Genomic DNA, 27,957 nt, shown 5'->3' with positions numbered 1-27,957 from the left:
TTTTGTCCAGCCAGGGCTCCTTTTATTCATTCAGGGGTGGGTTTTTGAAACGCAGTGCAACTTTTATATAAAGTCGAGGGTGCCAGGAAAGTGGGCCTGCCGGGTGCAGAGAAGCGCAAGAAGCTTGCTGGAATGTTCCAGCTTTAAGGGCGCCCTTGATACACCGGCCACAGCTGCTGGCCCAGAAGGTGCCATGTGGACCTCAGAATGAGATCAGGGTGCCTGCTCCGTCCAGAGCTCAGGACCATGTCCACCTGTCCTCCATATGCAAAAAAAAAAAAAAAAAAAAAACCCTGAAAATATCTTCACACAGGATCACAGACTAGGCTCCGCGTGGTGTCTCTTGGCCTAAGAAGCGTTCAGGCCGTGCGGGAAGTGTTGAAGTGGAAGTCCTTCCACAGGACAGGGTATCGCCAGCTACCTCTGGCCTCTCTGCTGCAGGGTCCAGAGAGCCCAGCATTCATACTGGTGTCTCCTCTGCCACCTTCTTCAGGAGTCCAGCCGCCAGTGGAGAATGCTGGGGGCCCTCGGGGCTGTCCGCCTCCCGGATCTTCAGGCGAACTTTCTGGTTGGTCTTTCTCCACTCGGAGTACAGCTGGCAGTGGTAGCGGAAGGAGACCTGTGGGGCAGTCCTGCAGTTAGCGGAGGCCTCCACCCGCAAGGGAGGAAAACAAGTCGCCGTGGTGGCACCTGCGTTGGCCCAAACCATGGCTGGGGCTCATGCTTCCAGAAGCAGAGCTGGCTTATGAACATTCCTCCCACAAAGTGCACACACACAGACCCATTCACACTCCTGGTGACACCCACCAGCTTTCAGAGTCCTGCAAAGACAAGATACACCCCACACACACCAGCAGGAAGCAAACAGGAGCTCCTTTCCTGCCTCTCAGTGGGAAAGGAGTGAAACAGCCTCTTGGAAGGCATTAAATGTCAATCAATCAGGCCGGGCGCGGTGGCTCACACCTGTAATCCCAGTAGTTTGGGAGCCCGGGCACGGGGGAAGATCACTTGAGCTCAGGAGTTCAAGATCAGCCTGGGCAACATGGAGAAACCCTGTCTCTACTAAAAACCCCGTCTCTACTGAAAATACAAAAATTTGTCTGGCGTGGTGGCACGGGCCTGTAGTCCCAGCTACTTGGGAGGCTGAGGCAGGAGAATCGCCTGAGCCTGGGAGATATGGGTTGCAGTGAGCCGAAATCATGCCACTGCACTCCAGCCTGGGCGACAGAGTAAGACCCTGTCTCAAAAAAAATTTTTTTAATGTAAATCAGTCACATAATTGCCAAAACGTGCAACCAAAACGTGCCAACAAAAAAAAAAGTTTAAAAAAAAAAAGTCACTCAATAGGTGAATGAGGCCAGGCATGGTGGCTCACGCCTGTAATCCCAGCACTTTGGGAGGCCGAGGCAGGTGGATCATGAGGTCAGGAGATCGAGACCATCCTGGTTAACACGGTGAAATGCCGTCTCTACTGAAAATACAAAAAATTAGCCGGGCGTGGTGGTGGGCGCCTGTAATCCCAGCTACTCGGGACGCTGAGGCAGGAGAATGGCGTGAACCTGGGAGGCAGAGCTTGCAGTGAGCCGAGATCGCACCACTGCACTCCAGCCTGAGCGACAGAGCGAGACTCTGTCTCAAAAAAAAAAAATAGGTGAATGAATAAATAAACAGTGGTGCTTCCAGATAATGAGATATTATTCAGTGCTAAAAAGAAATGAAGCTAGGTAAGGTAGCTCATGCCTGTAATCCCAGCACTTTAGGAGGTGGAGGCGGGGGGACCACTTGAGCTCAGGAGTTGGAGGCCAGCCTAGGCAACACAGCAAGACCTTGTCTCTACCAAATATTTAAAAATTAGCCAGGTGTGGTGGCCCAGGCCTGTGGTCCCAGCTACTTAGGAGGCTGGGGTAGGAGAATCATTTGAGCCCTGGAGGTTGACGCTGCAGCAAGGTGTGCTCACGCCACTGCAATCCAACAGAGTGAGATCCTGTCTCAAAAAAAAAAAAAAAATGCTGGGCGCGGTGGCTCAAACCTGTAATCCCAGCACTTTGGGAGGCCAAGGTGGGTGGATCACCTGAGGTCCAGAGTTCAAGACCAGCCTGACCAACATGGAGAAATCCCGTCTCTATTAAAAATACAAAATTAGCCAGGCATGGTGGCGGGTGCCTGTAATTCCAGCTACTCAGGAGACTGAGGCAAGAGAATCGCTTGAACCTGCGGGGGAGGGGTGCGGAGGCTGCAGTAAGCCGAGATCGCGCCACTTCACTCCAGCCTGGGTGAAAGAGCGAGACTCTGACTCAAAAAAAAAAAAAAAAAAAAAAAGCCCTTAAGCCACGAAAATAACCTTAAATGCATATCACTAAATGAAATCAACCAACCTGAAGATGCTGCATACTGAATGACTCCAACTATAGGACATTCTGGAAAAGGCTAAACCATGGAGACAGTAAAAAGATCAGCAGTGGATAGGGGTTGGGGAAAAGGAGGGTGGCATGAATAGAGAGAGCACAGAGGACTTTTAGGGCAACGAAACTACTCTGTCTGATATTATAATGGTGAATATGGCCGGGTGCAGTGGCTCACGCCTGTAATCCCAGCCCTTTGGGAGGCCAAGGTGGGCAGATCACAAGGTCAAGAGATCGAGACCATCCTGGCCAACATGGTGAAACCCCATCTCCAATAAGAATACAAAAATTAGCTGGGCGTGGTGGCACAGGCCTGTAGTCCCAGCTACTCGGAAGGCTGAGGCAGGAGAATCGCTTGAACCCGGGAGGCGGAAGTTGCAGTGAGCCAAGATCGCACCACTGCACTCCAGCCTGGCACACAGTGAGACTCTGTCTCAAAAAAATAAAAAAAATAGTGAATACATGTCATTATACATTCATCAAAACTTATAAATGTCCAACAGCAAGAGTCAACTCCCAGCCTGGGCAACATGGCAAAACCCCGTCTCCACCAAAAAAATACAAAAATTAGCCAGGCGTGGTGCACACATCTGTAATACTAGCTACTCAGGAAGCTGAGGTGGGAGGATCAATTGAGCCTGGGAGGTTGAGGCTGCAGTGAGCCATGATCACGCCACACTGCACTGCAGCCTGGGTGACAAAGAACAATCCTATCCCCTCCCCGCCACACACACACACACACACACACACACACACACACACACACAAAAAGGCCAGGTGCAGTGGCTCACACCCGTAATCCCAGCACTTTGGGAAGCCAAGGTTTGAGCCCAGGAGTTTAAGACCAGCTACAACAACATAGCAAAACACTGTCTCTACAAAAAATACAAAAACTAGCCAGGTGTGGTAGTGGGCACCTGTGGTCCTAGTTACTTGGGAGGGCCGAGGTGGGAGGATCGCTTGAGCCCAGGAGGTAGAGGTTGCAGTGAGCGGAGATCACACCACTGCACTCCAGTCTGAGAGAGAGGGCGAGATACCATCTCAAAACAAACAAACAAAAGAAGTGAATCCTAATGTGAACTATGGCTTTAAAGGGATAATGAAGGCTCACTGATTGTAACAAATGCACTGCTTGGGTACACGATGTTAATAGTGGGGGAGGCTGTGCAAGTTGTGTGCGTATGGAGCAGGGTGATATACAGGAACTCTCTGTACTTTCTGCTAAATTTTGCTGTGAACCTAAAATTGCTCTAAAAATTAGTCTATAAAAAAATTTAAAAATGGCCCGGCGCGGTGGCTCACACCTGTAATCCCAGCACTTTGGGAGGCAGACGCGGGCGGATCACGAGGTCAAGAAATCAAGACCATCCTGGCTAACATGGTGAAACCCTGTCTCTACTAAAAATAAAAAAAATTATCTGGGCGTGGTGGCGCACACCTGTAGTCCCAGCTACTCGGGAGGCTGAGGCAGGAGAATTGCTTGAACCTGAGAGGCAGAGGTTGCAGTGAGCCGAGATCGCGTCACTACACTCTAGCCTGGTGACAGAGCGAGACTCTGTCTCAAAAAAAAAAAAAAAAATTAAAAAATAAATGTTGCTTAGCGCAATGGCTCACGCCTATAATCCCAGCATTTTGGAAGGCCAAGGTGGGCAGATCACCTGAGTCCAGGAGTTCGAGACCAGCCTGGCCAACATGGTGAAAACTTGTCTCTACTAAAAATACAAAAATTAGCCAGACATGGTGGCAGATGCCTTAATCCCAGCTACTCGGGAGGCTGAGGCATGAGGACTGCTTGAACCCGGGAGGCAGAAGTTGCAGTAAACCTAGATCGCACCATTGCACTCCGGCCTGGGCAACACAGTGAGACTCCGGCTAAATAAATAAATAAATAAATAAATAAAGGTCAGTGGTTCACATCCTTTGACCAAGCAAGTTCCCAAGGAACATTTGCATGGACAGTGCCCAAAGGACTGTTCATAATGGAAAAAAAAAGGAAGAAGTAGAAATAAAACCACACACACATTGGAAAAAATCCCAGTGCCTGTCAAAAGTGATTTGTTAAATAAATATGGTCCACCCATACAATGAATGTCTGCTGGGTGGCTGCCTCGTTGTGTGTGTGGGTTTTTTTTTTAAAGAACACCAGCAAAATGAAAACAAGCAGATGCTAAAACAGTAGCTATGATTTCATCCTATTTACATATTTTAAAATATGCTGGTAGGGGCAGGGCGTGATGGCTCATGCCTGTAATCTCAGCACTTTGGAAGGCCAAGGTGGGTGGATACCTGAGGTCAAGAGTTCGAGACCAGCCTGGCCAACATGGTGAAACCCCGTCTCTACTAAAAATATAAAAATTGGCTGGGTGTGGTGGCGCGTGCCTGTAATCCTAGCTACTCAGGAGGCTGAGACAGGAGAATCGCTTGAGCCCAGGAGGCGGAGATGGCAGTGAGCCAACATTGTGCCACTGTACTCTAGCCTGGGTGACAGAGCAAGACCCCATCTCAAAAAAAAAAAAAAAAAAAAGAAATGCTGGTAGGTTCATTGAAAAATACTTTGTGAGGCAGGGACTCCCCTACAGCTGGACAATAGTGGTTATGTCTGAGGGGTGAGATTTGGGGGAGCTTTTGCCTCTAAGCAAGGGTTCTGCTGCCTACCAGAGGCCTAGAACAATACCTCACACCCCCATCATTCTGTCTGTCTCTGTCTGTCTCTCATTCAGGCCTTTTTTCTTTTTTTTTTTTTTTTGAGACAGAGTCTTATTCTGTCGCTCAGGCACCCAGGCTGGAGTGCAGTGGCACGATCTTGGCTCACTGTAACTTCCACCTCCCGAATTCAAGTGATTCTTGTGCCTCAGCTTCCCGAGTAGCTAGGATTACTGGCATGTGCCACCACACCTGGCTAATTTTTCTTTTCTTTTCTTTTTTTTTTTTTTTTTTTTTTTTGAGATGGAGTCTTGCTCTGTTGCCCAGGTTGGAGTGCAATGGTGCAATCTCAGCTCACTGCAACATCTGCCTCCCAGGTTCAATCGATTCTCCCGCCTCAGCCTCTTGAGTAGCTGGGATTACAGGCATGTGCCACCACACACAGCTAATTTTGTATTTTTAGTAGAGACACGGTTTCACCATGTTAGTCAGGCTGGTCTTGAACTCCCGACCTCATGATCTACCCGCCTCAGCCTCCCGAGTAGCTGGGATTAGAAGCATGTGCCACCAAACCTGGTTAATTTGTATTTTTAGTAGAGATGGGGTTTCTTCATGCTGGTTAGGCTGGTCTTGAACTCCCTACCTCAGGTGATCCACCCACCTTGGCCTCCCAAAGTGCTGGGATTACAAGCGTGAGCCACCATGCCCGGCCTTAATTTCTTAATCAATATATATTTCCCCACTATCTTGTTCTCCCCCGATCTCTCTCTCAGGCTTTTGCTCCTCTCTGCCCCACTCCTAATCTTGGGGGTTCATGGATGGGGGTTCCTGCACTCAGGTCAAGGTTCACACCTGGCTCAGGGATTCCCTAGACCTTTGTCACATTTGGAATCTCAAGCTCCTGGAGAGGCAGGGTGACCTCAGAAGCTCTCTTCCACCCACAGCCATAGACAGAGGCAGCCAGGGAGCCCCGTGCCCCACAAGCCAGGGGACAAATCCTTGGCCCTGCTGCTCCCAGCGGCAGAGCTCGAGACGCATGCTGCACAACCACAGCCACTCACCAGCGTCCAGAGGACATAGATGGTGAAGAGGGCGATGGTGAGGGCAATGAGACCCACGGCCTCCAGCTGGCTGTGGAGCCGGAGGTGGTCCTGGGCCCCGCGCAGGCACAACCAGCCTGAGATGGCGGCCAGCGGCGTGATGAACAGGAAACACACCATGTCACAGCACAGTGTCCGCTTCTCCGTCCGCGGCCCCGGGTCCTTCAGCCACTGCAGGGGAGAGGATAGGGGGCAGAGGAGAGGGGGCAGAGAAGGGGCTACTGAGGGGGAGGGGTCAGGACCTCCAGGCCTAGGCCTCCCTCTGTCCTTTCCTTCTTTCTTTTTTTTTTTTTTTGAGACAGATTCTCACTCTGTTGCCCAGGATGGAGTGCAATGGTGTGATCTCGGCTCACTGCAACCTCGACCTTCTGGGTTTAAGCAATTCTCCTGACTCAGCTGCCGGAGTAGCTGGGATTACAGGCAAGCGCCACCATGCACGGCTAATTTTGTATGTGTATATATTTTTTGAGACAGAGTCTTGCTCTGTCAGCCAGGCTGGAGTGCCGTGGCATGATCTCGGCTCACTGCAACCTCAACATCCCAGGTTCAAGCGATTCTCCCACCTCAGCCTCCTGAGTAGCTGGGATTATAGGCAAGCGCCACCACGCCCTGCTAATTTTGTATTTTTAGTAGAGATGGGGTTTCACCATGTTTGTCAGGCTGGTCTCGAACTTGTGACCTTAAGTGATCTGCCCACCTCGGCCTTCCAAAGTTCTGGGATTACAGGTGTGAGCCACCACGCCTGGCCCTTTCCTTCTTTCAAACATTTATTGAGCCTGTGAGGAGCCAGGCCCTGCCAGGTGCTGGGCACATTTACCCCCATTTTACAGATGGGGAAACTGAGGCACAGAGGAATTAACTCAAGTGAGCAAACTCACACAGCTACATAGTCCACAAAGCTGGGGTTCCAACCTGGGAAGTCTTGCTCCAGGGCCGAAGCATCTTTGGCTACTAATCTACTACGCTTGGCCTTCCCCAGATGATAGGCCAAAAGAAATGGGCTAAAAAAAAAAAAAAAAAAAAGCCCTGGTGCGGTGGTTCACGTCTGTAATCCTAGCACTTTGGCAGGCCAAAGTGGGTAGATCACTTGAGGCCAGGAGGTCGAGACCAGCCTGGCTAACATGGAGAAACTCTGCCTCTACTAAAAATACAAAATTAGCTGGGCGTGGTAGCACGCACCTATAATCCCAGCTACTCAGGAGGCTGAGGCAGGAGAATTGCTTGAACCCGGGAGGTGGAGGTTGCAGTGAGCCAAGATCGTGCCACTGCACTCCAGCCTGGGTGACAGAGTAAGACTCTGTCTCAAAATAATAATAATAATAAGTTCTTTTATTTCTTTGATTTTTTTGTAGAGACAGGGTCTTGCTGTGTTGCCCAGGCTGGTCTTGAACTCCTGGCCTCAAGTGATCTTCCCACCTTGGCTTTCCAAAGTGCTGGGATTACAGGCATGAGCTACCACACTCAGCCAAGAAATGGGCTTAATTCATGAAATTCTAGTGGATGAGACAGAAAGGGCCCCTGCCCTCCCATGTTGGCAGTGGAGGTATGAAATGGGTGAACGGTCACATGGGGCAAGGCCTTGCCAAGGAGGTGACGTTGAAGAGAACGGAATGAACAGAAGGAACCACGTGAAGAATGGGGGAGATGGGGCTCTAGGCTGCAGGGGCAGCAGATGCAAAGGCCCTGGGACAGGGGGAGGCGGCCTAGACAAGATGTGTGGGGAGGGTCTGTGTGGCTGTAGCACGGAGACCAAAGTGGGTGTGGGAGGGTGTGTGAAGGGGCTGGACCTCCCTCCCATTTTTCTCCCTACACTCTGGCTCCCAGGTGGGCCAGGAGCTTTTCTGGGGTTTTTGTTTTTTGTTTTTTGAGACGGAGTTTCGCTCTTGTTGCCCAGGCTGGAGTGCTGTGGTGCAATCTTGGCTCACTGCAACCTCTGCCTCCCGGGTTCAAGCTGGGATTACAGGCCCCCGCCACCATGCCCAGCTAATTTTTGTATTTTTAGTAGACACGGTGTTTTACCAGATTGGCCAGGCTGGTCTCGAACTCCTGAACTCAGGTGATCCACCCACCTCTGCCTCCCAAAGTGCTGGGATTGTGAGCCACGTCCAGCCTTGGTTTTGTTTTTGTTTGTTTTTTTTTTTTTTTTGAGATAGAGTCTCAATCTGTTGCCCAGGCTGGAGTGCAGTGGCACTATCTCAACTCACTGCAAACTCCGCCTCCCAGCTTTAAGTGATTCTCCTGCCTCAGCCTCCCAAGTAGCTGGGATTACAGGCATGTGCCACCACACCCAGCTTTTTTCTCATTGTTTGAGACAGAGTTTTGCTCTGTCACCCAGGCTGGAGTGCAGTGGCTTAGTCTCAGCTCACTGCAACCTCCGCCTCCCGGGTTCAAGCAATTCTCCTGCCTCAGCCTCCCTAGGGTTCAAGCAATTCTCCTGCCTCAGCCTCCCTAGGGTTCAAGCCAGTCTCCTGCCTCAGCCTCCCTAGTGGATGGGATTATAGGCACCCACCACCATACCTGGCTAATTTTTTTTTTTTGAGATGGAGTCTCACTCTGTCGCCCAGGCTGGAGTGCAGTGGCCTGATCTCAGCTCACTGCAAGCTCCGCCTCCTGGGTTCAGGCCATTCTCCTGCCTCAGCCTCCCGAGTAGCTGGGACTATAGGCACCTGCAACCAGGCCCGGCTAATTTTTTGTATTTTTAGTAGAGATAGGGTTTCACCATGTTAGCCAGGAAGGTCTTGATCTCCTGACCTCGTGATCCGCCCGCCTCGGCCTCCCCAAGTGCTGGGATTACAGGCATGAGCCACCGTGCCCAGCCCACACCTGGCTAATTTTGTATAGCTAGTAGAGACAGGGTTTTGCCATGTTGGCCAGGCTGGTCTTTAACTCCTGACCTCAGGTGATCCATGCATCTTGGCCTCCCAAAGTGCTAGGATTACAGGCGTGAGCCACCGCGTCTGGACTTTTTTTTTTTTTTTGTATTTTTTGTATTTTTTGCATTTTTAGTAGAGACGGGGTTTCACCATATTGGCCAGGCTGGTCTCGAACTCCTGACCTCAAGTGATCTGCCCGCCTCGGCCTCCCGAAGTGCTGGGATTACAGGCATGAGCCACTGCGCCCGGCAGCTTGTTCCTTTTTATCTCTCAGGCCTCAGCTGGGGGATTCACCTCCTTTTGAGGCCTTGCCTGACACCCCAAGTTGCCCCACCCCCGTGACATGTTTTTCCCTTACTGCACTATTGCTCCCAGAAACCAGTTGCTTTGTTGATTTTTTTTTTTTTTTCTGTAACCTCATATCAGAAGCAATGCTTCGAAGTCCAGATTAAAGTTACTGGACTTTAATCTCCATGAGTGCCCAGCCCTACGTGTCTTGTTGGTGGCTGGGTCCCCAGTGCCTAACAGAGTGCTGGGCATGCTGGAGGTGCCCAGGAAATCTCTGCTAATGAACGACACAGGCTGGGAGCGGTGGCTCATGCCTGTAATCCCAGCACTTTGGGAGGCTGAGGTGAGCAGATCACTTGAGGTCAGGAGTTCGAGACCAGCCTGGCCAACATGGTGAAACCCCATCTCTACTAAAAATACAGAAAATTAGCTGGGCATGGTGGCGCACGCCTGTCATCCCAGCTACTTGGGAGGCTGAAGCAGAAGAATCGCTTGAACCTGGGAGGCAGAGGTTGCAGTGAGCCAAGATCGCACCACTGCACTCCAGCCTGGACAAGAGTTAGACTCTGTCTCAAAAAAAAGAGGAAGAAGGAGAAGGAAGAAGAAGAAAGAAGAAGAAGAAAGACTGAATGAAAACAGGGAGAGGTTAATGGGTCTGGGAGCTCTTAAACCCTAGGCCTGGCTTCTGACATACCATCAGCAGACCCACCTGGTGGACAGGGGTGGTAGGGAGTTCTGCCCTAGAAGGACCACCAGATTGCCCGGGGCAGCTCCTGCCTTTGGCCCCCATGTCTGCCCTCTCCCCACTGCCCACCGCAGTCTCAGACTCTTAAGGGTACCTCTGTGAGGGGTCGAGGCCGTTTCTCCACTGCAAACTCCGTGTGGCACAGCTCGCAGTAGCTGGTGTTAGATGAGGAAAGCCACTTCTCCAGACAGCTCTTGTGCACGGCACCCAGCGTGCCAGTGCAGCCACACGGGGACAGCAAGCACTCCCCGTTCGCTCCCTCATGGCAGATCCGGCAGAAGGGACCATCACTGGACACAGAGATAGGACCCATGAGCAATGATTGGGCTTTCTGTCTATACCTGCTTCACTACCCACTGGATCACAAGCTCACCCTTACCCCACGCTGCCACTTGGTGAACTCCTACTCATCCTTCAATGCCCAGCTCTAAATGTCCTTCCCTTTGGGAAGGAGATGCAGGGAAGGTAACCTTGCAAAGCCTTCCCAGACTCCCACAGGTGGAGTGATGTGTTCCCTTCCCAGGGACCCTGCAGCACCCTCTCAGACCCAAGATGGGCATCTGTTATACCTGCCCCCCATGTCCTCTCCAAATTTCCCTAAAATACCCACCCTGATTGTCCTGCACAACTTCCCCACCCTCAACTCTTTTTTTTTTTGAGACAGAGTCTCGCTCTGTCACCCAGGCTGGAGTGCAGTGGTGCGATCTCGGCTCACTGCAAGCTCCGCCTCCCGGGTTCACGCCATTCTCCCACCTCAGCCTCCCGAGTAGCTGGAACTACAGGCAACTGCCACCACGCCCGGCTAATTGTGTTTTCGTATTTTTAGTAGAGATGGGGTTTCACCGTGTTAGCCAGGATGGTCTCGATCTCCTGATATTGTGATCTGCCTGCCTCAGGCTCCCAAAGTGCTGGGATTACAGGCGTGAGCCACCGCACCCGGCCCCCAACCCTCGACTCTTAATCCTCAAAGACCAGCTGGGTGAGGTGGCTCATTCCTGTAATCCCAGTACTTTGGGAGGCCGAGGCAGGAGGATCATGAGGTCAGGATTTCAAGACCAGCCTGGCCAACATGGTGAAACCCCGTCTCTACTAAAAATACAAAAATTAGCTGGGCGTGGTGGTAGGTGCCTGTAATCCCAGCTACTGGGGAGGCTGAGGCAGGAGTATCACTTCAGCCTGGAAGGCAGAGGTTACAGTGAGCCGAGATTACACCACTGCACTCCAGCCTGGGTGACAGAGTGAGGCTCCGTCTCAAAAAAAAAAAAAGAATCCTCAAGGACTAGGGCAGAGCAGACAACACTCCTCATGACCTCAGACCTCATACTGGACCAGTCAGAACACCAGGCCGGGAGCAGTAGCTTGTGCTTGTAATTCTAGCACTTTGGAAGGCTGAAGCGGGAGGATCACTTGAGCCGAGGAGTTCAAGGCCAGTGTGGGCAACCTAGTGAGATCTCATCTCTATAAAAAAAAAAATTTTTCTTTTTTTTTTTGAGATGGAGTCTCGCTCTGTCATCAGGCTGGAGTGCAGTGGTGTGATATCAGCTCACTGCAACCTCCGCCTCCCAGGTTCAAGCGATTCTCCTGCCTCAGCCTCCCGAGTAGCTGAGACTACAGGCACATGCCACCATGCCCAGCTAATTTTTTTTTTTCTGTATTTTAGTAGAGACGGGGTTTCACCGTGTTAGCCAGGATGGTCTCAATCTCCTGACCTCGTGATCTGCCTGCCTCAGCCTCCCAAAGTGCTGGGATTACAGGCGTGAGCCACCACGCCCAGTCCCAAAATTTTTTTTAAAGACTTATCTTGGCGTGGTGGTACATATTGTGGTCCCAGCTACTTGGGAGGCTGAGGCAGGAGGATCACATGTGCCCAGGAGTTCAAAGCTCCAATGACCCATAATTGTACCACTGTACTCCAGCTTGGACAACAGAGTGAGACCATTTGAAAAAAAGAAAAAGAAAATAGAACAGCACGCACCCCTGCTCATGCAACCAACTCAGGCTTGTATGATACCATCAGAGTCACCGATAATCTATTCCTAAAATTCTTTGTTTCCCCATAAACTCCAGAACTGTCGGCCACAAGGCTGACAGAAGCCTGGAGCTCCTGCAGCTGCCTAGTCTCTGTGTGGAGCCTGTGAATGATGCCAGCACAGAGGAGAGCAGAGCCAAGAGACAGGGAAAGGTAGATTCTTTTTTCTTCTTTTTTTTGAGACAGTCTTGCTCTGTCACCCAGGCTGGAGTGCAGTGGCGCTATCTCGGCTCACTGCAAGCTCGACCTCCCAGGTTCATGCCATTCTCCTGCCTCAGCCTCCAGAGTAGCTACGACTACAGGCGCCGGCCACCACGCCCGGCTAATTTTTTGTATTTTTTGTAGAGACGGGGTTTCGCCGTGTTAGCCAGGATGGTCTCGATCTCCTGACCTCGTGATCCACCCACCTCGGCCTCCCAAAGTGCTGGGATTACAGGCGTGAGCCACTGCGCACAGCCTGGGAAAGGTAGATTCTTAAGGACATCTTTGCGGGCCCCTGGAATCTAATCACACCTGAAGCCCGTGCTACCTGAGAAACCTGTGCGTCCAGAGAGAAGTGCTCACCTGCTCCTCTGCCCTTGTGAGGGGGAAATAGAAATAAAAAGCATCTGCAGAAAGCTGCCTCGGAAAAGTCTCCAGCCCTGGCCCAGTCTCTGGGGATGCCGGGTCCTTCCCAGGGCAGCTCAGGAGGCGGGGGCGTGGCCCAGAGGCCAAACAGCCATGAGTCACTGTTTCCCAAACATTTCTGGCCAGAAGGCAGACTGTGAGGTCGCACAAAGAAGAGCTATTTTCCAGACAACGCCAATTTCCTCTCAGAGAGACTATTTTTTTTTCTTTTTTCTTTTCTTTTTTTTTTTTTTTTGAGTCACCCAGGCTGGAGTGCAGTGGTGCAATCACAGCTCACTGCAGCCTCAGACTCCCTAGCTCGAGCGATCCTCCTGCCTCAGTCTCCCGAGTAGCTGGGACTACAGGTGGCACCATGCCACACAGCTAATATTTTTTAACTTTTTCTAGAGAGGGGGGTCTCACTATGTTGACCAGGCTGGTCTTGAGCTCCTGGGCTCAAGCGATCCTTCAGCCTTGGACTTCCAAAGTGCTGGGACTACAGGCATGAGCGACCACGCCTACCTGGAAATGACTGTTTTCTATCCTTTTCTCAGATTCTCATGCTGCGGGGTGGAGTTGGGCTGCTTTAAACAGAGCCCAACAGGCTGCTCATGGCTACTTTCTCAACAGTCCTGTCCCTGGACTGCTATTTCCTCCTGCAATGGCAAAAGGGCATGCCTGCCTGCCTCCTTTCTGAACCCATACCCCGATCCCACCCTCCCCCCAGTACACACACAAACAAAGTTAACAAAAAAGGAACCCCTTGTCCGGAAACCAACCCAGGGAAACAGAAGTGACGAGAATCTTGAGGAAGAATCACGTCAGTTTGGAGCTTGTTCTGGGAAACTGTGAAAAAGTTTGGGAGAGCAAATTCAGAGAAGAGGCCAGGCACAGTGGTTCACGCCTGTAATCCCAACACTTTGGGAGGCCGAGGTGGGTGGGTCATCTGAGGTCAGGAGACCAGCCTGACTAACATGGTGAAACCCCGTCTCTACTAAAAAAATACAAAAATTAGTCAGGCATGGTCGGGGCGGGGGTCTGTAATCCTAGCTACTTGGGAGGCTGAGGCAGGAGAATCGCTTGAACCCAGGAGGCAGAGGTTGCAGTGAGCTGAGATCATGCCACTGCACTCCAGCATGGGTGACAAAGTGAGACCTGTCTCTAAAACAACAAAACAAATTCAGAGAAGAGAGGAAAAAAAAAGCCTTAATATTTGTTGAGCACGGCCGGGCGCGGTGGCTCACGCCTGTAATCCTAGCACTTTGGGAGGCAGAGGCGGGCGGATCATGAGGTCAGGAGATCGAGACCATCCTGGCTAACACAGTGAAACCCTGCCTCTACTAAAAATACAAAAAATTAGCCGGGCGTGGTGGCGGGCGCCTGTAGTCCCAGCTACTCGGGAGGCTGAGGCAGGAGAATGGCGTGAACCCAGGAGGCAGAGCTTGCAGTGAGCCGAGATCGCGCCACTGCACCCCAGCCTGGGCGACAGAGCAAGACTCCGTCTCAAAAAAAAAAAAAAAAAAAATTTGTTGAGCACTTACTATGTACCAGGCACTATTCTTTTTTTTTTTTTTTTTTGAGACGGCATCTCGCTCTGTTGTCCAGGCTGGAGTGCAGTGGCGCGATCTCGGCTCACTGCAAGCTCCGCCTCCCGGGTTCACGCCATTCTCCTGCCTCAGCCTCCCGAGTAGCTGGGACTACAGGCGCCCGCCACCGCGCCCAGCTAATTTTTTGTATTTTTAGTAGAGAAGGGGTTTCGCCATGTTAGCCAGGATGGTCTCCATCTCCTGACCTCATGATCCGCCCACCTTGGCCTCCCAAAGTGCTGGGATTACAGGCGTGAGCCACTGCGCCCGGCCGTACCAGGCACTATTCTAAGAGCAATATCTGGATTAGTCTTTCTCATTCTATAAGGAAGGTGCTTTTTTTTTTTCTTTTTTTTTGAGCTAGAGTCTACCCTGTCACCCAGGCTGGAGTGCAGTGATGTGATCACAGTTCACTGCAGCCTTGACCTCCCAGGCTCAAGCAATTCTCCCACCTCAGCTTCCTGAGTAGCTCAGACTACAGGTGTGTGCCACCAGTCTTGGCTAACTTTTTGTATTTTTTTTTTTTTTTTTGGTAGAGACGGGGTCTCCCTATGTTGCCTAGGCTGGTCTCAAACTCCTGAGCTCAAGCGATCCACCCGCCTCGGCCTCCCAGAGTGCTGGGATTACAGGCGGGAGCCACCGTGCCTGGCCATCAGGTGCTATTTTTGCTTCCATCTTACATATGAGAAAACGGAGGCCAGGAGGAGTGAACTCATTTCTGCAAACTTGCAGTCAGGAGTCCATGCAGCTGGGACTGGGACCCAGGAAGTCTGACTCCAGGGCAGAGTACCCTAGGCTGCTGTGCTGTGTGCACTGCCCGCCTCAGATGCTGCGCTAGGGAAATGGGCTTTACTCATGAAATTTTGGCAGGGAAATAATGCAAAAGATACAGATTAGAAGGAAATGGGGGCCAGGTGCAGTGGCTCACCATGTCCACTAAAAATACAAAAAGTAGCCAGGTGCAGTGGCTCACTCCTGTAATCCCAGCTACACAGGAGACTGAGGCAGGAGAATTCCTTGAGCCCAGGAGGCAGAGGTTGCAGTGATCCGAGACTGTGCCACTGCACTCCAGCTGGGCGACACAGTGAGACTCTGCCTGCCTCAAAAAAAAAAAAAAAAGAAAAAAAGAAAAAAAGAAGGGGCTAGGCACGGTGGCTCATGCCTGTAATCCCAACACTTTGGGAGGCTGAGGTAGGTGGATTATGAGGTCAAGAGATCAAGATCAGCCTGGCCAACATGGTGAAACCCCATCTCTACCAAAAATACAAAAATTAGCTGGGTGTGGTGGCGCGTGCCTGTAGAACCAGGTACTCAGGAGGCTGAGGCAGGAGAATCGCTTGAATCCGGGAGGCGGAGGTTGCAGTGAGCCGAGATCACGCCACTGTACTCCAGCCTGAGTGACAAAGCAAGACTCTCTAAAAAAAAAAAAAAAAAAAAAAAAAAAAAAAAAAAAAAAAAATTTAAAAAGAGGTTGGGCACGGTGGCTCCCACTTGTAATCCCAGCACTTTGGGAGGCCGAGACAGGCAGATCACCTGAGGTCAGGAGTTCAAGACCAGCCTGGCCAACATGGCGAAACCCCGTCTCTGCTAGAAGTACAAAAACTAGCCAGGTGTGGTGACGGGTGCCTGTAATCCCAGCTACTCGGGTGGCTAAGGCAGGAGAATCACTTGAACCTGGGAGGCGGAGGTTTCAGTGAGCTGAGACTGCACCACTGCACTCCAGCCTGGGCAACAAAATGAGACTCTGTTTCAAAAAAAAAAGAGAGATACAGTGGTGAAGTAATTTGTCCCAGGTCACTCTGGGAGAGAGAGAGGTGTCCACTCAGGGTCAGGGCCCAGGCACTGAGCCCACAGCCTGCACTCCTGACCGCCCCCTATACTGCCTCCCAAAAGTGTGTTACTTGACAACACTTGACCTTCAGATTTCACATAATAATCTGGAATTTCAGCTTTTCCTAAAGAATCAGACCCGGCCAAAGCTAGGCCTCTGTTTCCACAAGGCGATAACTGTTTGTGTCTCTTTCTCTATTTACCCACTTGGCCCTCTGTCAATGGTTGGACTTCTGACCCCAGGCTGGGAGAAACTCACTGCGCCCAGAGAGAAGAGGCAACAAAGGCCAGGATATCCACGCAGTCACCACTCACCTTGGTGTGTCCAAGGCACGGATGACGGTGGAGAGGAGCCGGCCATCCCTTGAAGTCACCTGTGCCACATACTGGGGCGGTCCGAGGCCCGTAGCCTCCACGACCTTGGAGAAGGCAGGGCTGCCGGAGCAGTCACACAGGGAGCCGGGGAGGTGGCAGCAGTCACCCGTCGTCATGGCCACCGGGAGCCCCGTATCCTCAGGGCCTGAGGCCCATGGTTCCAGGAGCCTGGGAAGAGGCCAGTGCGGAGGTTAGGGGCAAGGTTAGTGAGCCTGACAGACTAAGGTTTGAGTCCCCTCTTGTCAAGGCTGTAGGGACCACTAGACCATTTACATCTCTGAGCCTCAGTTTGCACGATCTGTAAAATGGGCCTCTGTAGGGCCAGTGAGGATTCAAGGAGACGATGCATGTAACTCAGCACAAGGCTGGTATACAGCAGGAGCTTGGGCTGTATTATTTCTCACTCTCCTAAGAAAAGCTATGCTTCCCTGGCCAGGCGCGGTGGCTGATGCCTGTAATCCCAGCACTTTGGGAGGCTGAGATGGGTGGATCACGAGGTCAAGAGATCGAGACCATCCTGGCCAACATGGTGAAACACTGTCTCTACTAAAAATACAAAAAAAAAAAAAAAGAAAGAAAGAAAGAAAGAAAAAAGTAAAAAAAAAGAAAAGCTAGGTTTCCCATTCTGGCTAACACAGTGAAACCCCGTCTCTACTAAAAATACAAAAAATTAGCCAGGCATGGTGGCACGCGCCTGTAGTCCCAGCTACTTGGGAGGCTGAGGCGGGACAATTGCTTGAACCCAGGAGGGGGAAGTTACAGTGAGCCGAGATCACGCCACTGCACTCCAGCCTGGGCGACAGAGCAAGACTCTGTCTCAAAAACAAAAAACAAAAAACAAAAAAAACAGGAAAGCTAGGCCTGGCCAGGTGTGGTGGCTCATGTCTATAATCCCAGTGCTTTGGAAGCCAAGGTAGGAGGATTGTTTGAGCCCCAGGAGTTTGAGACCAGCCTAGGCAACACATCAAGACTCTATCTTTACAAAAAATGAGAAAATTAGGCCAGGAGCAGTGGCTCACACCTGTAATCCCAGCACCTCAGATTCAAGACAGTCCGCCTGCCTCCGATTGCCTCAGCTCAGGAGTTTGAGACCAGCCTGGGCAACATGGTGAAACCCTGGCTCTACAAAAGAAAACCAAAAATATTAGCCAGGCGTGGTAGCACAGGCCTATAGTCCCAGCCACTTGTGAGGCTGAGGTGGGAGGATGACTTGAGCCCAGCAATTTGAGGCTGCAGTGAGCTATGACAGTGCCCACAGCACTCCTGCCTGTGCCACAGAGTGAGAACCTGTCTCTAAAAAACAGAAGACAAGAAAAGCTAGGCCTGCTCTTACCCTCAAAGCCTCCAGGGCCAGGACCACCTTTCAACTAATATCACCTTTCCAGATAAGGTATCAGAACCAGTTCTTTTTTTTTTTTTTTTTTTTTTTTGAGACAGAGTTTCGCTGTGTCGCCCAGGCTGGAGTGCAGTGGCACGATCTCAGCTCACTGCAACCTCCACTTCCTGGGTTCAAGCGATTCTCCTGCCTTAGCCCCCCAAGTAGCTGGGACTACAGGCGTGCACCACCATGCCTGGCTAATTTTTGTATTTTTATTTATATTTATTTATTTATTTATTTATTTTTATTTTTATTTTTTTTGAGACGGAGTCTCACTCTGTCGCCAGGCTGGAGTGCAGTGGCATGATCTCAGCTCACTGCAACCTCTGCCTCTCCGGTTCAAGCGATTCTTCTGCCTCAGCCTCCCGAGTAGCTGGGACTACAGGCACGCGCCACCACGCCCAGCTAATTTTTGTATTTTTAGTAGAGACGGGGTTTCACCTTATTGGCCAGGATGGTCTCGATCCCTTGTCCTTGTGATCCGCCCGCCTCGGCCTCCCAAAGTGCTGGGATTACAGGCATGAGCCACCACGCCTGGCCTATTTATTTATTTTTTGAGATGGAGTTTCACTCTTGTCGCCCAGGCTGGAGTGCAATGGCATGATCTCGGCTCACTGCAACCTCCAACCTTAAGGGTTCAAGCGATTCTCCTGCCTCAGCCTCCCGAGTAGCTGGGATTACAGGGGCCCACCACCACACTCAGCTAATTATTTATTTATTTATTTATTTTTTGAGACGGAGTCTCGCTCTGTCGCCCAGGCTGGAGTGCAGTGGCGTGATCTCAGCTCACTGCAAGCTCCACCTCCCGGGTTCACACCATTCTCCTACCTCAGCCTCCCGAGTAGCTGGGACTACAGGCGCCCGCCAACACACCCGGCTAATTTTTTGTATTTTTAGTAGAGACGGGGTTTCACCATGTTAGCCAGGATGGTCTCCATCTCCTGACCTTGTGATCCACCTGCCTCAGCCTCCCAAAGTGCTAGGATTACAGGCGTGAGCCACTGCGCCCGGCAATTATTTTTATTTTTATTGTATTTTATTTATTTATTTTTTGAGATGGAGTCCGGCTCTGTTGCCCAGGCTGGAGTGCAATGGCGCGATCTTGGCTCACTGCAACCTCCGCCTCCCAGGCTCAAATGATTCTCCTACCTCAGCCTGCTGAGTAGCTGAGACTACAGGCGCGCGCCACCATGCCCAGCTAATTTTTGTATTTTTAGTAGAGATGGGGTTTCACCATGTTGGCCAGGACGGTCTCAAACTCCTGACCTCAGGTGATCCATCTGCCTCGGACTCCCAAAGTGCTGGGATTACAGGTGTGAGCCACTGCACCCGGCCCAGCAGAGAATTTCATTGAAGAAACAAGGGCCCTTTCTGGAGACCTCCTGGAAGCCAATACAGGTGCCCTGGAGCCAAGGATCTCTGTTCCCAGCTTGTCCAACCCCCAAGAGCTACAATGTCCAGAGCCCCTGCAGCCCCTAAAGTGTTCAGAAAGTCCAAGCAAGAGAGGCAATCAAGTACTCAGCAAAGTATTCCCACCCCCACCGCAAGTCAGCTTGTAAACTGCCAATCAAAATCCGAGCCCCGGGCCAGGGGAAGTTGTTCATACCTGTAATCCCAGCGCTTTGGGAGGTCCAAGCAGGAGGATCACTTGAGGCCACGAGTTTGAGACGAGCTAGGGCAACATAGAGAGACCCTATCTCTCTGAAGGTTTTTTTGAATTAGCCAGGCATGGTGCTGAAAGCCTGTAGTCCCAGCTACTTGGGAGGCTGAGGAGGGAGCCTCAACCTCTTGAGCCCAGGAGTTCAAGGCTGTAGTGAGCTATGATCACACCACTGCACTCCAGCCTGGGTGACAGAGCAAGACCCAGTCTCCAGTCTCTAAAACAAAACAAAAGAAAGCAAGCAAACAAACAAACAAAAAAACAAATCTGAGCTCCAAAGTGGGGAGGTGAAGGAACAGGGGAGCAATTACTAACTCTTGCGCTAGGACAGTTCACTGCTGGATAAATGCCCTCTAAACAGCTCAGCCAGCAGCCTTCCTGGCCTCACATGTTCTTCTGAGCATCATAGTCAGGCCTCTGCAGGCCAGATAAGCAAGTATTGCCCAAAGGCAGGGACCCAAGAGGAAGACTGCAGGCCTGAGATAACACCCACAGGGCAGTGGCCGGGCCTGACACAGGGTGCCTGCTACTCTCCCTCCCAAGTCCCTGCAACCAGAACCTTAAGCTCAGAGGCCAAAGGGGAAGCGGCTGGGCTCTTTACGGGAAGGCAGGCAGAGGCGAGTCCTTTCCTCCAGCCCAGCCCTTCTGAGGATAGGTCTTTACATTTCTTTTTTTTTAAGACAGGGTCTTGGCCAGGCGTGGTGACTCACGCATGTAATCCCAGCACTTTGGGAGGCCGAGGTGGGCAGATCACCTGAGGTCAGGAGTTCAAGACGAGCCTGACCACATGGAGAAACCCCGTGTCTACTAAAAATACAAAAAAATTAGCCAGGCGTGTTGGCGCATGCCTGTAATCCCAGCTACTCGGGAGGCTGAGACAGGAGAATCGCTTGAACCTGGGAGGCAGAGGTTGCAGTGAGCCGAGATCGCACCATTGCACTCCAGCCTGAGCAACAAGAGTGAAATTCTTTCTCAAAAAAAAAAAAAAAAAAAAAAAAAAGACAGGGTATTGGCCGGGCGTAGTGGCTCATGCCTGTAATCCCAGCACTTTGGGAGGCCGAGGCGGGTGGATCACCTGAAGTCAGGAGTTCGAGACCAGCCTGGCCAACATGGCAAAACCCCATCTCTACTAGAAGCACAAAAATTACTTGGGCATGGTGGTGGGCAACTGTAATCCCAGCTACTTGGGAGGCTGAGGCAGGAGAATCGCTTAAACCTGACAGATGGAGTTTGCAGTGAGCTGAGATCACGCCACTGCACTCCAGCCTGGGTGACAGCGAGACTTCATCCCCCCGCCCAAAAAAAAAGACAGGGTCTCACTCTGTTACCCAGGCTGAAATGCAGTGGTGTGATCTCAGCTTACTGCAACCTCAGGCTCCTGGGTTCAAGCAATTCTCCTGCTTCAGCCTCTCGAGTAGCTGGGACTACAGCTGTGTGTCACCACACCCAGCTTGTTTTTGTATTTTTAGTAGAGACAGGGTTTCACCATGTTGGCCAGGCTGGTCTCCAACTGCTGATCTCAAGTGATCTGCCCGCCTCGGCCTCCCAAAGTGCTGGGATTACAGGCTTGAGCCACCACCCCTGGCCCGGTCTTTACATTTCTGCAAATAACTGGATATTACAGGAACTATCCCAGCTCCTGCATATGGTGTTCTAATATTTCTTCTATCAGGGAGAAAAAAAAAAAACCACAGGTAAATCTCTTAATGCAAGGCCTGCAAACCACCAAAATTATACTAGCAGCTTCTATCTATTAAGAACCAGACACTATGCCAAGCAATCTCCATACATAGTCATCATCTCACTGAACTCGAAACAGTTGTTATAAGTGTCTCCTTCAAAGGTCACCTTCCTGGAGAAGCCTTCTCGACAATGCTGTCTGGGGCCCAGCGCATTGGCTCATGCCTGTAATCCCAACACTTTGGGGGCTGAGGTTGGAGGATCGCTTGAGCCCAGGAGTTTGAGAGAAGCCTGGGCAACACACGAAGACCCTGTCTCTACAAAAAATACAAAAATGAGCCGGGTGTGGTGGTTGGCGCCTGTAATCCCAGCTACTCAGGAGGCTGAGGTGGGAGAATCGCTTGCACCCAGGTTGAGGCTGCAGTGAGCCATGATCACACAACTGCACTCCAGCCTGGGCAACAGAGCAAGACCCCGTCTCAATCAATCAATGAAGTGCCAATGGGGTCCACTTGATTCCACTCATGGCATGTGTCCCTGTCTGAAACATTCTACTTATTCATCTACGTATTTAGCCACGTCTGTTGTCCTACCCTGCAGTGAATTCTGTAAAAAAGAGACCCTGTCAGATTGCCTCCCGCTGTCCCCAGCACCTGGCCCTCTGTCTAGCCCAGAGCTGCTGCATTTCTGGTTGCTGCTACAGTCACTTTTTTTTTTTTTTTTTTTTTGAGACAGAGTCTTGCTCTGTCGCCCAGGCTGGAGTACAGTGGCCGATCTCAGCTCACTGCAACCTCCACCTCCTGGGTTCAAGGGATTCTCCTGCCTCAGCCCCCCGAGTAGCTGGGATTACAGGCACCCACCACCATACCCGGCTAATTTTTGTATTTTTAGTAGAGATAGGGTTTCACCATGTTGGCCAGGCCAGTCTCGAACTCCTGACCTCATGATCCGCCCACCTCAGCCTCCTAAAGTGCTGGGATTACAGGCATGAGCCACCGTGCCTGGCCATGTTGTAGTCATTTCTCAATCCTCACTCCGTTTAAGAACAGCGTGAGAGAGTCACATCTCTCGACCCTCCGATCCTGGTCGGCCAGCCCCTGTGGTGGGCATCAGAGATATTTAGAGGCTAGAGGTCCACTCAAACCACAGAGGCCCAGGCCTGGAAGAGGCCAAACTTGAGGCTGGACACAAAGAGAGGTTGACTGCAAGTAGGACTCAGCTCTGAGGCTGCTGAAATGGGACAGTGATCCGATGGCTCCAGCAAACTTGGCCCAATGCCCAGGAGATTTATTTCTCTTCTTTCTTTGTTTTTTTTTTTTTTTTTTTTTTTTTTTTTTTGAGATGGAGTTTCACTCTTGTTACCCAGGGTGGAGAGCAATGGCACCACCTCGGCTCTTTGCAACCTCCGCCTCCCAGGTTCAAGCGATTCTCCTGCCTCAACCGCCAGAGTAGCTGGGATTACCGGTGCCCTCCACCCACAGCTGGCTAATTATTTGTATTTTTAGTAGAGACGGGGTTTCACCACGTTGGCCAGGATGGTCTTGAACTCCTTATCTCAGGTGATCCACCCGCCTTGGCTTCCCAAAGTGCTGGGATTACAGGCATGAGTCACCGCGCCTGGCCTATTTCTTTTCTTTCTTTTGTCTGTTTTTTTTTTTTTTTTTCTTTTGAGGCAGGGTCTCAATCTGTCACCCAAAAGGCTGGAGGGCAGTGTAGTAATCACAGCTCACTGAAGCTTCCACCGCCCCCAGGTTCAGGTGATCCTCCCACCTCAGCCTCCTGAGTAGCTCTGCACACCACCACATCCAGCTAATCTTTTTGTATTTTTTTGTAGAAATGGTGTTTTGCCAAGTTGCCCAGGCTGGTCCTGAACTCCTGGCCTAGTGATCTTCCCGCCTTGGCCTCTCAAAGTGTTGGGATTACAGGCATGAGCCACCACGCCCGGCCTGGAGATAGATCTCATTGAGTCTTCACAACAAACCAATAATTACACCCTATGATGGGGAAAGAGGCTGAAGCTCAGAGAGAGGCACCTACTTTCCCAAGGTCATACAGCTAGGAACGGGTGGTGTCAGAATTTGAACTTAAAACAGTCCGGGGAGTGGTTCTGGACCTCAAGAGACCTGGGTTCTTTAACTCCTGGCCCTCCTGGCTATGCCACCGATGCTGGGTGTCCTGGTTCAAGTCACTTTGCTTCTCTGGGCCTCATTCTAATGATGGAGCTGGTGGACTCTGTCCGTGGAGGGGTCTCCTGAGAAGGGGTCTCCTGAGAAGGAGCCTCCAGGCTGAATTCATCCAGTAAAGCTCACCCTTAGCTAGGCTTGTTTAGGGTGGCACTGAGGCCCCCCAGTCTTTTCCATACCTGCCCAGGCTCCTTTTCCTGAAGGTAGGAAACAGAGGGCAGAGGAATCAGAGGGCCCTAAAACTCCCTACATTGTGGTCTCAGGCAGCTGTTTTACTCTCTCAGCCTCAGTATTCTCATCTCTAAAATGAGTGTTACAGGCCGGGCGCAGTGGCTCACGCCTGTAATCCCAGCACTTTGCACACTTTGGGAGTTCAAGGAAGGTGGATCACTTGAGGCCAGGAGTTCGAGACCAGCCTGGTCAACATGGTGAAACCCCGTTTCTGCTAAAAAGACAAAAATTGGCCAGGCACGGTGGCGGGGGCCTGTAATCCCAACTACTTGACCAGGGTGAGGTAGGAATCGCTTGAATCTGGGAGGCAGAGGTTGCAATGAGCTGAGATCGTGCCACTGCATTCCAGCCTGGGCAAGAGAGAGAGACTCTGTCTAAAAAAAAAAAAGACGGGGAGTCATAATGATATGTAGTTCATAAATTAGTAAAAAATTAAGAAGTTAATAACTATTAGCTCTTATTATAGTTACTATCGTCAGCTTACAGAGTCGTTGATGAGAGGTCACACAGTCAACCCCGGCACACACAGTAAGTGCTCAATAAAAGCTCTATTAATATTTTTTAGGGTAAATGTGGAGGTTGTTATTGCATTCATTCCTCCCTGCATGAGAAGCAAGGTTCCAATCCCAGCTCTACTCCTCATGTGCTGTGTGGCCCTGGGCAAGACACTTAACCTCTTTGAGCCTGGACTCTCTCAACTGTATAACAGGGGACATTTCTACTGCTTCCACCTACTCAGTATGGTTTCAAAAGAACTGAATGAGCTCAACATGCCCATTTGACTACCCCGTTTTGAGCACCCACATAGCACAGGGCATCCTGTTTCAGCATCTTTGTGCAAAGTGGCTGGGTCATTATATTATAACTTACTATTTTGCAGGCAGAGCCGCTCTGAGAAGGAGGTTGGGGAAGGGCATTGGCCACTTAGCAGTTGCCTACTGTGTGTCAGGCGTTTTCTGCACCAGCCACCTCCTGAATCCTCCCAGAAGCCCCATCAGGTTGGCAATGGGATGACCCAGTTTCACAGGTGGGGAAACCGAGGCTCGGAGAGGCGCCTATGTGTGCCGGACCCCGGAGACCTCCCACCGGCCTTGACACGGGAACTGAGGTCCCCGCGTCCCCGAGAAGGCTGTGGCCAAGGGATCGAGCCCAGCCGTCCCGCCCGGGTGCCGAGCTCCGGCCTCGAACCCGGGGCCGGCCCGCGGACTGGCGTCCTCCGGCCCTACCTGCAGGCCCGTGCCTACCTGATCCGCGGCCGGGCCGGGCGGCCGCACAGGCCCCTCGGTTCGCCTCGGCCCCGGTCCCGGCCCGGCCCGGCCCGTCGGCGCCACTAGCTCCGCTCCGGCCGGCACCTGCGTCCGGGCACCGCCCGCCGAGCCGACAGCGCCGCGGACCAATAGCGACCGCCTCTCGCCTGCATTCGCCAATCGCCGTGCACGTCCCGCCCTAAGAGGCGGGGCCGGAGGCCACAGGGACGCCTTGGGCCGCACAGGCCCCGCTGCGCCGCAGCTGCTGGCTCCGCCCCTGCCGCATCTTGGCTCCGCCCCCAGCTCCGGCTCCGCCCCAGAACTGGCCCCGCCCCAGCCCCGCCCCAGCCCCGCCCCAGGCACGAGGTGTGCTGCTGCGCCACCTGTAGACGGCCAGCGTCCTCTAATAAATAAAACCTCTGCAGAATTCAATTTTTTTTTTTTTTTTTTTTTTTGAGACTGGCCGGGTGCAGTGGCTCACGCCTGTAATCGGAGCACTTTGGGAGGCCGAGACGGAAGGATCGCTTGAGGCCAGATGTTGGGGAACAGCCTGGGCAACATGGTGAGATCCCGTCTCTACAAAAAATTTAAAAGGATGGGCGCGGTGGCTCACGCCTGTAATCCTAGCACTTTGGGAAGCCGAGGCGGGCGGATCACGAGGTCAGGAGATCCAGACCATCCTGGCTAACACGGTGAAACCCCGTCTCTACTAAAAATACAAAAAAATTAGCCAGGCGTGGTGGCGGGCGCCTGTAGTCCCAGCTACTCGGGAGGCTGAGGCAGAAGAATGGCATGAACCCGGGAGGCAGAGCTTGCAGTGAGCCGACATCGCGCCACTGCACTCCAGCCTGGGCGACAGAGCGAGACTCTGTCTCAAATAAATAAATAAATAAATAAATAAATAAATAAATAATAAAATAAAATAAAATAAAATAAAAGTTAGCCAAGCGTGGTGGCCCAGGCCTGTAGTCCCAGCTGCTCTGGAGGCTGAGGCAAGAGGATCACTTGAGCCCAGGAGTTCGAGGCCAGTCTGGGCAACATAGTAAACTCACCCACCCCCATCTCTAAGACAGATCAATTTTTAAAAAAATACTGCACTATATGTTCACTTAGTATAAGCACACTTTTGCACATAATCACAGTATAACCTTCAAAATCAGAAAATTAATGTTCATCTAATATTATCATGTAATTCCCAGAGCCAGGTGCAGTGACTCATGCCTGTAATCCCAGCACTTGGATCATTTGACATCAGGAGTTCGAGACCAGCCTGGCCAACATGGTGAAACCCTGTCTGTACTAAAAATACAAATAATTAGCTGGGTTTTGTTGTGGGCACCTGTAATTCCAGCTACTCAGGAGGCTGAGGCAGGAGAATTGCTTGAATCTGCAAGGTGGAGGTTGCAGTGAGCGGAGATCTTGCCACTGCACTCTAACCTGGGCAACACAGCCAGACTCTGTCTCAAAAAAAAGAAAAAAAAAGTTTCCAATAAAGTCCTTTAAAAATCCAAAGTCCAGGCCAGGCACAGTGAGTCATGTCTGCAATCCCAGCTCTTTGGGAGCCCAAGGCAGGAAGGTCTCTTGGGTCTAGGAGTCTGAAATCAGTCTGGGCAGCACAGTGAGACCCCATTTCTACAAAATAAAATAAAAATATTAGCCAGTTGTGGTGGCATCCTCCTGTGGTCCCAGCTACTTGGGAGGCTGAAGTGAGAGGATCAATTGAGCCCAGGAGTTCTGGGCTGCAGTGAGCCATTACCTCACCACTGCATTCCAGCCTGGGCAACAGAGCAAGATCCTGTGTCAAAAAACAAAAAATCCCAAATCCATCCCAGGATCAAGCATTGTATTTTGTTGTTAACGACTCTAATTTAGTCTCTCTTTCTGGAACATTTTATCAATCTTACCTTCTCTCCATGACATCAATATTTTTCAAAAATTCCAGGCTAGTAATTTTGCAGGAAGTCCTTCCATTGCTATTTGTCTAATACTTTCTCATGATTTTGCATTTGTGGCAGGAAACAGACGTGACATTGTGTTTTCAGGATGCATACAATGCTGATTTTGTCCACTATCGATTGTGCTAACTTGGTTCAAATGGTGTCTGCCAGTTTCTCCAGTGTGAGTTAGTATGTTACACTGTGGTGTTTTGTTGTTGTTGTTGTTATTTTTTAATATTTTATTTAATTTTAATTTTTTTTTTTTTTTGAGACAGAGTCTCACTCTGTCACCCAGGCTGGAGTGCAATGGTGTGGTCTCAGCTCACTGCAACCTCTGCCTTCCAGGTTCAAGGGATTCTCTCCTGGCTCACCTCCCAAGTAGCTGGGATTACAGGCATGCACTACCACGCCCAGCTAATTTTTGTGTTTTTAGTAGAGGCAGGTTTCACTATGTTGGTCAGGCTGGTCTTAAACGCCTGACTTCAAGTGATCTGCCCACTTCCGCCTCCCAAAGTGCTGGGATTGCAGGCAGGAGCCACCACGCCTGACAAATTTTTTTTTTTTTTTTTTTTTTTTTTTTGGCGATGGAGTCTCATTCTGTGGCCCAGACTGGAGTGCAGTGGCGCCCTCTCGGCTCACTGCAACCTCCGCCACCGGTTCAAGTGATTTTCCTGCCTCAGCCTCCTGAGTAGTTGTGATTACAGGCCCGCACCACCACGTCCAGCTAATTTGTGTATTTTTAGTAGAGATGGGGTTTCGCCATGTTGGCCAGGCTAGTCTTAAATTCCTAACCTCAGGCATGAGCCACGGCACCTGGCTTTACACTTTGTTAATAAGTGCTTTCTGGGGAGATATTTCGAAAGTAATTAAATAGCCTGTTCCTCAACACATTCCGTTTCCAAGAGCTTAATATCAATTGATGACCCTTGCCTGAGTCAGTTATTACCTTAATGGCAACCAAATGGTGATTTTCTTTTTTGAGACGGAGCGTTGCTCTGTCGCCCAGGCTGGAGTGCAGTGGCGCGATCTCGGCTCACTGTAAGCTCCGCCTCCGGGGTTCACGCCATTCTCCTGCCTCAGCCCCCCCCGAGTAGCTGGGACTACAGGCGCCCGCCACCACGCCCAGCTAATTTTTTGTATTTTTTTTTTTTAGTGGAGATGGGA

General features: G+C 51.2%; 1 protein-coding gene across 6 annotated transcripts; it reads right to left on the bottom strand.

Moving 5' to 3' along the window:
• On the bottom strand, positions 1 to 24,972 carry MARCHF2 (membrane associated ring-CH-type finger 2). 6 transcript variants are annotated; one of them, XM_055371526.2, is made up of 6 exons: positions 24,854 to 24,972; positions 19,462 to 19,730; positions 16,418 to 16,645; positions 10,146 to 10,341; positions 6,107 to 6,316; positions 1 to 619 (listed from the first exon to the last, which is right to left on the bottom strand). In XM_055371526.2, exons 3-6 carry the CDS (start codon positions 16,591 to 16,593, stop codon positions 461 to 463), a joined length of 741 nt encoding a protein of 246 aa, XP_055227501.1. In that variant the 5' UTR covers positions 16,594 to 16,645; positions 19,462 to 19,730; positions 24,854 to 24,972; the 3' UTR covers positions 1 to 460. The 6 variants fall into 6 exon arrangements, with proteins under 6 accessions (XP_055227501.1, XP_055227502.1, XP_063557009.1 ...); XM_055371527.2 differs by having other exon boundaries at positions 19,462 to 19,527; positions 24,854 to 24,964; XM_063700939.1 differs by lacking the exon at positions 24,854 to 24,972 and adding an exon at positions 24,480 to 24,619 and having other exon boundaries at positions 19,462 to 19,732.
• Between the last annotated feature and the right edge of the window lie 2,985 nt (positions 24,973 to 27,957).

This window comes from Gorilla gorilla, chromosome 20, assembly GCF_029281585.2.
Source record: "Gorilla gorilla gorilla isolate KB3781 chromosome 20, NHGRI_mGorGor1-v2.1_pri, whole genome shotgun sequence".
Classification (NCBI taxonomy): domain Eukaryota; kingdom Metazoa; phylum Chordata; class Mammalia; order Primates; family Hominidae; genus Gorilla; species Gorilla gorilla.
This window is presented reverse-complemented; position numbering and strand designations above follow the sequence as displayed.